Genomic DNA, 12,080 nt, shown 5'->3' with positions numbered 1-12,080 from the left:
AAGCCTTGCTGGCCCCACCCCCAGGGTGTGCTGAGATGGAGATTGAGACTGGGTGTGGTGGTGCGTGCCTGTAATCCTAGCACTTGGGAGGCTGGAAACAGAAAGATCACTACAAGTCCGATCTGTGCAGTGAGACCCTGTACACCCAGGACGAAATACGTTTAAAAAAAAAAAAAAAAAAAGACAAAAAGTAGAAAAAAACATGAGGTTCCACACATACCCTTTGTGCTTGCTGGCCCCAACCCCAGGGTGTGCTGAGATAGTGATTGAAACCCCGCCCCAAGCTCACCAACCAACCACTAAGACCAGGCGTGGTGGCTCTCACCTATAATCCCAGTGCTTGGGAGGCTGAAAACAGGAGGATCACTGTAAGTCCTATCTGTGTAGTGAGACCCTGTAGACTATACTAAGTAAGTAAATAAATAGCAAGTAAATTTAAAAAACCCAAGAGGTAAATGTACACTCTGTAATGCTGACCTTTTTCAGAAGAGCATGTTACAAGAATTAAATGAGCTGATTCATACTAAATGTTTTAAAACAATGTCTGCCACATAGTAAATTTTATTTATTTATTTATTTATTTATTTCCCATACTTTAGGGAAGGGTCTATAGGGTGTTCAGGGTCTCACTACTAGATCAGACTCATAGTGATTCTCCTGTTTACAATCTCCCCAGTGCTAGGATTACAGGTACGTGCCACCATGCCCAGTCTCAATTGCTGTCTGAATGCACTCCGGGGCAGGGTGGGGCTGGCACAGGCCCAGGGATCGAAACCAGCCCCTGTGCCTGTTTGCAGGCACTTTAATCTGCTGAGCTATTTGGCTGGCCCTACATAGTAAATAAATACCAAATACAGTAAACATTAGCTATTATGAGAAACCCAGCATACAGTTGTTGTGAGCATGGATGACCCTATACAGTTTCTCTGTTATTTCCTTCAGCTTCAATATTTGATTTTCTTTCATAGTATTTTACTAATCTTTTTCCTCTTTATTGAGCCATCCTGTGTATATTCTATGTAGAATCTCCTATAAAAACTAAAATAAAGAAAAATGGTAAAATATTTTTTATCATCATTACAGTGGCTATGTTCCCCCTTCCTGTTAAAATACAGCATCTATTACTATTCATGTACAGATTTTTCTGTTCAGGGATCATGACTACCTTTAGAACTAAAAGTACTTTTCTTTTTTAAGGACAAGGTCTTTCAGTGTAGTTCAGGCTGGCTTTGAACTCACTGTATTACCCTGGCTGACCTCAAGCTCATGGCGATCCTCCTGCCTCTGCCTCCTGAGTCCTGGGATTAGCCACACTTGGCTAACAAGTACTTTAAAGCACCTCACTTAAGTTTGCAAATAAAGCCTCTTAGCTACTATATTACTTTAGTTACTTTATTACCCCATTGAGAACTCTGGGATACAGTACAAGTAGTAATATTTTCCATAGTACTTTTCCATTTTTCCATACTGCCTTCCATTTAAATGCAGTGTTTCAGATTACTGAAATATAAAATTGACATAACTGTTGGTTACTTAAGATCATTAGTATTTCTAACATGTATATGAAGGCATGTTATCAATAGAGAAAAAAGACATGTTCCTAGCTCAGATTTTTGGAACACATAAACATGTATTCATACAACTCAGTAGGGTCATGAAATTTACTAAGTAGAATTCTTGTTTTTTGAAATAGCCCGTAGTGCATTTAGGAATTGGTGACTAAGAAATTTCTCATGATGGGTAAAAGCATCTAGAAACCTACCTTACCGTGAATATAGGTGTTGAGTTTAGTTTCAGATAGTTTTTATGCCAGGTCCTTTGATTTTAGGGAAAAATTAAAATTTCTCACATCATCTTGAAACACAAAACATACTCAGAAAGAGCCAGTGACTTCATATAACCCTGACTGGCTTGCTCAACACATAGAAAATAATGATAAGATTAGTTGAGTAGTTACTTCACAGAAAGTGAAGAAGAGCTGGGGAGATAGCTCAGTGGCCTTAAGTGTCTGTCTGGCAAGCCCAAGGACCTAGGTCCAATTCCCTGTACCGCGTACCATGCCAGCCCAGTTGCTCGGGCGCACTGAAACTGGGTGTGTGGCACCAAAACCTGTCATGGTAGCACATCCTATAATCCCAGCTCTGGGGAGGCTGAGACAGGAAGATCTATGAGTCTGAGCTGCATAGCAAGACAGTGTACCGAATGAATGAATGAGTGAATGAATGAATGAATGAGGAAAGAAATGAAAGCCAAGAAGTATAGAAGAAATAAGAAAACAGTAAAAAGGTGTAGGGGAAGGAATCTGAATAGTAGTGACAGTCTGAAGCAGTAGCAGACACTCAGGGCAAGAGATTCCTGTAATAGAAAAGAAACCAAAAGTGGGGCTGGTGAGATGGCTCAGTGGTCTAAAGCACCTACTTAGAACAAACTTAGCAAATCACAGGGACCGCGGTTCAATCCCCAGCACCACATGCCAGCCAGCCCTGCCCCCTGGTGGGCTGAGCTGGCCACACACACACACACACACACACACACACACACACACAAATAAAAAATAAAAAAAAAAAGAAAAACCAAAAGAGCGTGAGAGGTAGACGACTCAAGTTTGGAGCATGGGGAAAGAAGTGAAGAAAAGCCCATTTTCTCCAGTTCAGAGGGTGTTGCTCACACTTCTGTTGAAAGCAGATAGTCTGCAGTCCCTGGAGTGAGACTGCGGTCTCAAAAACTGTTATAATTTACTGCTGAATTATTATAAAATCCATCCTTAATTATAAAATTAATTACAGGACCAGGGAGTAGCTCAGTGGCATAAGTAACTACTTGGCAAGCACAAGGTCCTGAGTTTGATCCCTGGAACCACTAAATAAATAAATAAATATTAATGCCCAATAGTATTTTTGTCATTCTCTTCTTCACCAGTAATATGTATAGATCCAGTGTGTGGACTGAGCTGTTAAGAATAAGAAATATTACAGGAATGACTTCCTATAAATTTAAAAACATAGACATCTTGGTTTCTTCCCACATAATCATTAACTGTTGGTCTTTGCCTTTCAGATTTTATAGTCTCCTGCCTTTCCTTTGCCTTTCTGTCACTTCGTAGAAATTCATCTTTCTCAAAATACAAACCCAAAACTCAGGAAAAAGAAAACAAACTCTAAAAAACAAAACAAAACAAAAGAGCCAGGGAGATAGCTCAGTAGAAGGGCCTGAGTTCAGTCCCCAGTACTGCAGAGCAAAAGACAAAAAAGACAGACTCTTTGATATTTAATAGTAAAGAAAGCTGATAAGACTTGAGAATGGGGTTGGGGTGCTATGAGAATAAGCATCAGGAAATGTTCCAAAGAGAAAGAGCATTTGTGACAGGATAAATATGCGGACTGAACAGTTTAAGCAGCAAATCGGAATCCCAGGGTATCTTATTCAATAAAAACTCTGACATGAATTATACTAGATAAAACTGAGTAGTATGTGTGAGGCTCTATATTCAATCTCAAGCACTGCAATCAAAAAAGAGGAAAAAAAATTATTAGTGAGCTGGGCATGGTAGCATACATTTTTAATCTCAGCACTCTGGGAGGCTGAAGCAGGATGATTGCAAATTCAAGCCTAGCCATCCCGTGCAATTTAGAGACTTAGCAAGAAGCTGTCTCAAAACCAAAAAGGGTTGAGCTGCAAAGTGCAAAGGCCTTGAGCCAATCCCCAATACTGGGGGTACAGGACCCCCCAAACAAAAAAGGTTAATGAATGTGAGTCTTAAAGGCATCTATAAAGTAACTGAAATCTAACTAAACATCATATTTAAAATACAAGCTCGAAGTCACAGCATATCAACAGCATAATTGATGCTTTTGTTTATAAAGCTGTTGAAGCTGCATGAATTTTAAACAATGCAGGGAGACATTGGTCAACATTTTATTAGCTATTTTCTCCTCTTTGACCTGTAAACCGGGGAAATGCTTTCTGTGGATCTTTTAGCAGTCAATTCTGCTAAATCCCAGTGCCTTTAATTAAGAGTAACATAGTCTTTGTGACACATCTGTTATCCCAGCATTCTGGGAGGCTGAGGCTATAGGATTGCAGGTCCAAGCCCAATCTGGGTGACTTATCATACTTTCATACAGTAAGCTTAGTAAAAAAGAAAGGAATATTATTGAATCCTTTAATATCAAAAAAGAATCCAACAGAAAAGTCTGAGGTAGCACAGAGCCCTTCATCTTCTTTCCCAAACTCCCTTACTTCTGTGTGTGTGTTCTCATTATTGTCTTTTAAAGGGATTCAAATTTACATATTCAAATGTTTTTAAATGTGATCATCTTAAGGAGGATTAGAGAGTAAAAAATAATAGATAATTGTTAAAGTTGGGCTTGTTGTTTTGTTTTGAGGGAATTTGAGCCCAGGGTATCTTACACTGAGCTCTGTTCCCAGCCCTTTTCTATTTTTTGTTTTGAGACAGGACTGGGTCTCACTAAGCTACTGAATTGACCATTCTGGGCTTGCATGTTTGATCCTCCTGCTTCAACCTCAGAGTTCTAGGATTAGAGGCATGTGCTGCCACACCCAACTTCATTTTTTGAAGGCTACCTGGTAATCAGATTATTAAATTTGCCAAGTGTGGCAGCACACACCTGTAATCCCAGCACTTGGAAGGCTGAGGCAAGAGGATCACTGGGTTTGAGGCCAGCCTGAACTGCATAGTGAAAGCCTGTCTCAAAAAGATAGAAGAAAAAATTATTAAATGTTTATTCTTACTGTCTTTGTAATTTTAGGATGCCAACCCTGTTGTAATTGAGCCATCATCTGTTCTGAATGGAGGAAAATTTTCATTTGGAACAGCAGTACATACTATGGAGCAGAGTGAAGATAGGAATGGAGGCAACTTCAGTTATGTGACTGTCACAGAAGAGAAGTTTTCAGACAACATTTCTACTGCCTCTGAAGCTTCAGAAACTGCTAGCAGCGGTAAATATGACTTGATTCCTGTGAGGTTTAGTCTGAGTTCTTAACTGAGTCTACTCTGGTGGAGATGTGATGTGTGGAGTATTTCACACATGGCTTCAATGCACAGAAATAAGTTGGAATGAAATGGTCAATTTAAAAAAAGAGGGAAAAAAAAGGGCTGGGGTGATATAGCTCAGTAGAATAAACACTTGCCTGGCAAGTGCAGGTTCCTGAATTCAATCCCTGGTACTGCAAAAAAAAAAAAAAAAGAAAGAAAGAAAGGGAGAAAGAAAGAAAAGAAAAAAGAAATGGTCAGTTATAAGATTCTTGAATGTATTAATAGCTTTCCAAATAACTTTTTTTTTTTAACATTTATTTAGTGTGTGTGTGTGGGTGGGTGGGTGTGTGTGGGTGTGTGGGGCCAGCTCAGCCCACCAGGGGGCGCAGCTGGCTGGCATGTGGTGCTGGGGGATTGAACTGCGGTCCCTGTGCTTTGCCAAGCTTGTTCCAAGTAGGTGCTTTAGACCACTGAGCCATCTCTCCAGCCCCCAAATAACTTTTCTAGATTATATTTTATCTATTTCTCATTGTGAAAATATTTTAAGTTTTCATTAGTCATGCCACCTCTCTCCATATTGCTACACATCTATTTTGTCAAAACAAAAATAGAAGGGGCCTGGCCCTAGCTCAGTCCTTTAAGTGGCTGCTTCCACAAAGCTGTCAGCCTCAGGTTCCTGGAGTTCGAACCTCACAACTCTCCAGCTGGCCAAAAGTGCCCTGAAGGCATTCGAGGAAGGAAAAAAAAAAAAAAAAACCCTTATTCCAGGGCTGGTGAGATGGCTCAGTGGTCTAAAGCACCTACTTAGAACAAGCTTAGCAGAACACAGGGACTGCAGTTCAATCCCCCAGCACCACATGCCAGCCAGCCCCGCCCCCTGGTGGGCTGAGCTGGCCACACACACACACACACACAATAAATAAATAAATTAAAAAAAAAAAAAATAGATCTGCCAAGACAATTTTTGAAAAACTCAGATTTCAATCTCCAGAACTTTCTTTATATCTTCTATGGATTATATGACTCCTCAAATTAGGCTTTGTGGACGTTTCAGGCAAAAATTTAAGAATTATTTTGTTAAAATACTATGAATGCATAATGCTTTCCGTATTTGTTTCAGACCTTTGTATTTACATACAACTTAGCCATTCTGTTTTCTCAAGGGAGATAGTTTGATATTCCCATGACCCAACTGAAGTGAAGTAACTTTATTCTGTTGATAAAGTAACAGGGCTCTTAGCACTACCTGGTTGTTTCCTCTGTGACACACACACTTTTCTTTTACTTGAGTAAGAAAATTTGCACAGCTAGCATTTTCCCTGCAAAGCTCTTTGTAGAGTCCACTGCTTGTTTCCTGATATTATAGGAAACATTTAGCCTTCTCCGAGTATTCTGACAGCTTTAACACCAAACTGTCTGTCTGTGTCTATCTCCCCTCCCTTTCTCCCTGCCTCTCCTTTCCCTCTCCCTCTTTTCTTTTTCTTCTCTCCTTCTCCTTCTTTCTTTTTGTGTTGAGGATTGAACACAGGGCCTAATAGTGATAGAAGCACACTTTACCATTGAGTAACACCCCAGCCCCAGCCAAGATTAGTAAGCCAAGGTAGCTGAGCAGTACACAGGTTAGAAAGTTACAAAGTGATTCATGATTAGATTATTTACCTAAGGTTAAGAGTTGAAATGTCTTAAAATACTACAAAGTTCACAACTCTTAAGCCATCATTAATCATTTTCCTACATGTATTTTCCTATTTTAAAAATCATGCCTTTTTGAAATATATTAGAACACAGCACTGTTGAAGTTCTTGTTGTTTTCTTTTTTACACTACCTATTGTCATTGTCTATCTAGAGTATTTGAAATATGTTTGCAGGTAAAAGAATTAGAGGAGACTGTAAAAGCTCAGCTACTTAGCTGTTCCTTATTTCTTCCTGTCAGAGAACCTAAATTTGTTATCATGAATTATTAGATCATCTAAGAAGGTGACCAAATAGTCATTTGGTACCAATTTTAAAAGTTTTCTGAGACCCTGTATTAAATAAAAGTTTCAGCTTGGCATGGTGGTGCATACCTATAATCCTAGCACTCAGGAGACTGAAATAAGAATGCTGGAAGTTCAAAGCCACCCTGGACTACAAAGTGAGTTCAGTGCCAGCCTGAACTACATAGTGAAACCCTATCTTTAAAAAAAGGCAATCAGTCAGTACATGTTTTCATTTACTTAATATTATATTGTCTATTGTCCAGAAATGACTATAGCTGTTCGTTCATTCGTTCAGTTGTTCTTTCTTTCTTTTTTTTTCCAGAACCAGGGATTGAACTCAGGCCCTTTGGCTTGCCAGGGAAGCACTTATTCTACTGAGCTATCTCCCCAGCTCTATAGCTGTAGTTTCTGTCTTCACTTATTTATCAGAATCTAAGACTGTAGTAGCATGCCAATAGAATAATAGTATTAACCTAATACATGAACATTTGAGTTCATATCTTTAAACCTGTTTAACGTATGATAGCTAAAACTAAAAGAATATATGCTTTGTTTCTATATAGGGTTTTTGTATTCTGCCACACCAGGGGCAGATATGTGCTTTGCTCGACAACATAACACTTCTGACAATAACAACCAATGTTTGCTAGGAGTCAATGGGAATATTCTGTTGCACCTTAATCCTCAGAAGCCAGGAGCTATTGATAACCAGCCACTAGTAACTCAAGAACCAGTAAAGGTAGGTAGTTTGACATCTAATTATAAAATTGTTCTCTTTTAGCTTGCCAATAATTTCACTGTGTGGATTTTAACACAAAGCAGAACATTGTGGTTAGTTTAAATTAACCTGTGGTAGATGGAAATTTCTTTATGTAGTATATTTCTGTGAGAATATTTTATGATTTAGTTCTTGTATTGACACTCACTGTAGTGGTATACACCTGTAACCTAAGCACTCTGGCAGGCTGGAGCAGGATGACTATAAGTTTGAGCGCAGACTGGACAACTAAACAACCATCTCTCAAACAAAAGATTGAGGATGTAACTCAGTGCACACAAAGGCCCTAGGTTCAGTCTCTAGTAGCCCCACAAAACAAAACAATGCATTGAAGTTGTATAATGATCCTGAGGATGTATTTTTACTCACCATGTAGGTCTAGTCTGGCCAGAACTCTCAGTGATCCTCTCACCCCAGCCTCCCAAGTGCAGCATTATAGGCATGTGCCATTACGCCCAATTTACATTGTTGTTAAGTCCTTAGAATACCTCCCGTGGAAATGTTGTTTCATACAATATGAAAAATGCTTTTCCAAGGTGGTATCATTTATCATTTACCGTGAAAATGTGTCTTACTGTTCCCAAATGCTTGGGAACATGCAATGACCTTTCAAAATGATTTGCCTTGATCTTATTTTGGTCTTACTTTCTTTTTTTGTTACCAGGAATCAAACCAAGGGCCTTGTACTTGTTAGGCAGGTATGAAACTGCTAAGTTACATCCCTAGCCCTGATTTAATTCAAGTATCTTTTTTTTTTCTTTTTCCTTTTTCTTTTTTTCTCCCCTTTCCAGGCAGTGTCTTTCTATATAGTTCAGACTGAACTTGAACCTTGAGTTCTCATTCCTAAATAGATTATTTAGGGGAGACACCCTCTTAGGTGTCATATGGCATTGACATATGTATTTGTTGTCTTAGGTCTCAGATTTGTTGATGCACAAGAGACTTTACAATATTAAAAGTCAACTCTTAACATTCTATTCTTTCTAGGCTACATCATTGACACTGGAAGGGGGACGATTAAAACGTACTCCACAGCTAATCCATGGAAGAGATTATGAAATGGTCCCAGAACCTGTATGGAGAGCACTTTATCATTGGTATGGAGCAAACCTGGCCCTGCCCCGACCAGTAAGTATAGTTAGTAGTGCATTATATAAAGACTAAACATGGGGGGGGGGGGCTTTTATTACTTTTATATGTGAAATTTATTATCCCTAAGTACTTCCTACTCTACAGTTAGGGAACACACAGAACCTGTTCATATTAGTTAGACAATTTTTGGTTCCTTCACATTTATTCATTCATCATTCATTCATTTAATATTTATATGAAATGCTATATTAGAGGAGAGCCTGAACTACATGGGGAGAACCTGTCTCAAAAAATAAAGAATTGGGGTTTAGGGATTTAGCTGAGTTATGCAGTGCCTGCCTGGCAAGCATAAGGTCCTGAGTTTGAGTTCTGGCAAGCCCCATTCCCACCCCCAAGCCCACCCACCCCTGCAAAAAAAAAATCACTGTTAAAGGCAGTCTTGGTGGAGCATGCTTATAATCCCAGCTCTTTGGGAGTCTTAGGCAAGCAAATAGCAAGTTTAAACAATTAGCAAGAGCTTGTCTCAAAAACTAAAAAGTGGACAGGATATAGCTCCATATGAAGGCCCTGGAGTCATAAAAAACAAGAGACTCTTACAGTGGTTTTTTTGTTTGTTTGTTTTTTGTTTTTTAATGTTTTGGTTTTACTTTGGGGTTGAGGGGCTGTGTGTATGTAGTACTGGGGATTAAACCCTGGACCTTGTGCATGCTAGCTAGGCAAGTACTCTACCAGCAAGCTATATCCCAAGCTCTCTCACAGTGTTTTGAGAATTAAATAAGTCATATGTTTAGCACACGATCTGAGTTATAGTAGATGATCAACAATGTTATGATTATTCCATGAGTATTTACAGAGCCTTAAAAAAGAGCTCATAGGGGGCTGGACAGATAGCTCAGCAGACTAAAGCACCTGCATAAGCAGAATACAGTGGCTGGGGTTTGATCCCCAGTGTGTGGTGCTGGCCTCACCCCTGGGGCACCCTGAGATGACTGGGTATGGTGGCACGCACCTGTAATCCCAGCATTTGGAAGGCTGAAAACAGGAGAATCACTACAAGTGTGATCTACATAGTGAGACCCTGTAGACCCTGTACCAAAATTTTTTTTTTAAAAAATCCTCATAGGGCTGGAATATATAGATCAGCACAAGGTCCTGAGTTTGATCCCTGGTAGTGCAAAAAGAAAGAAAGAAAGAAAGAAAGAAAGAAAGAAAGAAAGAAAGAAAGAAAGAAAGAAAAAAGTTTGTTTTTTACATTGATGTCAGATAATTTAAGTCATAATTTTGCTGAATTAAAAATTTGCTGGCTGTAGTTTTTCTTCATCTCTGGATATGATGAATTCATCTAATTCCAGAAGAAATTACTTTAAAAACATTTAAAATATTAAAAAGCACTAATATTTGCTAGCAAAGTTTTTAAATGAATTACTTCACCTTTACACTTCCATAAATTGTGTCTCTGTGTGTGTTTGATTTATTTTGAGACAGGATCTTGCTAGGCAGTTCAGTGGCCTGGAACTCACTGTAGCCCAGGCTGGCCTTGAACTCAGTAATTTTCCTCTAGCTTTATATTGTTTAAAGCAGGGGCTGGTAAGATAACTTGGTGATCTAAGCACCTGCCTGGCACGCGCAAGGACTTGGATTCAATCCCCAGTGTAAGCCTCTCAAGTGCTTGATTATAGGCATGAACCATCATGCCCAGCTAATGGTAACATATTTGAAGTAGCTTTATTTTACCTATAATTGTAATACATATCATTGATAACATTTTAAAAATACAGGGGGAAAGAAATAAAAACTCCTATCTTGTTACCCAAAGATTGCTGCTCACATTTTGGTGTGCATTTTCCAGACACTTTGTGCCCATCTATATACACAAGTGCATTATACAGATAACTATGAAATAGAATCAGATTATACCTCATGTGTTATGATCTTCTATTTTTAATCTCACATATATAACTGTAGATGCCTTCCTAGGTTAATCAGTCAGATCTGTATCATCTTTAATAACAGTATATTGTTCCTCTGTATACATTACATATATGCACATATGCATCTGTACTTAAATTGCATCTGATGGAAATTGTGTTTTCCTGTAGCTTCAAATTGTTTAAAGCAGGGCCAGTGAGATAATTTGGCAGTTTAAGAACCTGCCTGGCAAGTGCAAGGACTCAGATTCGATCTGCAGTACCGCATACTGTGCTGGTCTTGTGCAGAGCCAGCTACCGAAACCAAGCATGGTGGCACATGCTTGTAATCCCAATGCTGAGGAGGCTAAGATAGGAGCATCACTACAAGTCTGAGCTTGTAGTGAGACCCCATATAAAAAAAAAAAAAAAAATGATTTTTGAAAAATGTTTAAAGCAATTTTCTGTTGAATATTTTCTTTCCAGACATGCAGTGATCTCTTTAATTATTAATTAAGGTTCTTCTAGAGGGCTTAATTGTGTTTCATTTTGTTGAGACAGGGTTTCAGTGTGCAGTTCAGGCTGGCTTCAAACTCATTACATAGCTCAAGCTGGCCTTGAATTCATGGCTACCAGAATTGCCTTTTTTTTTTTTTTAAATAAGGGTAAGAAAATTTATTTTTTTTTAATCTTTATTTTTTTATTTTTTTTTAACATTTATTTAGTGTGTGTGTGTGTGTGTGTGTGTGTGTGTGTGTGTGGCCAGCTCAGCCTACCAGGGGGTGGGGCTGGCTGGCATGTGGTGCTGGGGGATCGAACCGTGGTCCCTGTGCTTTGCCAAGCTTGTTCCAAGTAGGTGCTTTAGACCACTGAGCCATCTCTCCAGCCCCAGAAAATTTATTTATTTTTATTTTTTAAATTTAATTTTATTTTGCTTTGCAAGAAAATTTATTGAGACAGAAAGAGGCAGCTCCTGGGAGAAAGGACAGGTCCTGAATGCACTGCCTGAGTTGGTCTTTATCTAGTTCTTGAAACTGTAGTAGATGAATGATTACTCTTCAAAAAGCATAAAGTGAGATCATAAGCAATTGTGGTTGGCTTTGCCGCAGTTAGAACCAAAGAAAGACAAATTTAATTTCTTCTGGTAGTTTTAAAAAATTGTGTCAGAGATAGCTCTTTTTATTGCTTTTTTTTTTTTTTTTTTTACTATTTAGATACAAGTTAAAAGCTCCCAGGACCAGGGAGTTAGCTCAGTAGAATAAACACTTGCCTGGCAAGTGCAAGGTCCTGAGTTCAATCCCTGGTACCGCAAAAAAAAAAAAAA

The 12,080-nt window shown here is 38.8% G+C and overlaps 1 protein-coding gene across 3 annotated transcripts in view; it reads left to right on the top strand.

Annotated features, from left to right (window-relative positions):
• The window catches only part of Usp32 (ubiquitin specific peptidase 32), a 209,852-nt gene that overhangs the window by 153,893 nt on the left and 43,879 nt on the right, over positions 1–12,080 (top strand). For 2 of the 3 annotated variants that reach the window (XM_023703130.1, XM_004643016.2), the window contains exons 13-15: positions 4,770–4,962; positions 7,543–7,718; positions 8,745–8,885. In XM_023703130.1, coding sequence (XP_023558898.1) covers positions 4,770–4,962; positions 7,543–7,718; positions 8,745–8,885 — 510 coding nt within the window. The remainder of the gene's footprint in view (positions 1–4,769; positions 4,963–7,542; positions 7,719–8,744; positions 8,886–12,080) is intronic. The other variant, XM_023703132.1, reaches the window with a different exon arrangement.

Source organism: Octodon degus, unplaced genomic scaffold, assembly GCF_000260255.1.
Source record: "Octodon degus isolate 3935 unplaced genomic scaffold, OctDeg1.0 scaffold00164, whole genome shotgun sequence".
NCBI classification, from domain to species: Eukaryota; Metazoa; Chordata; class Mammalia; order Rodentia; family Octodontidae; genus Octodon; species Octodon degus.
Note: the sequence above shows the minus strand (reverse complement) of the source record. Positions and strands in the feature narration are given on the sequence as shown.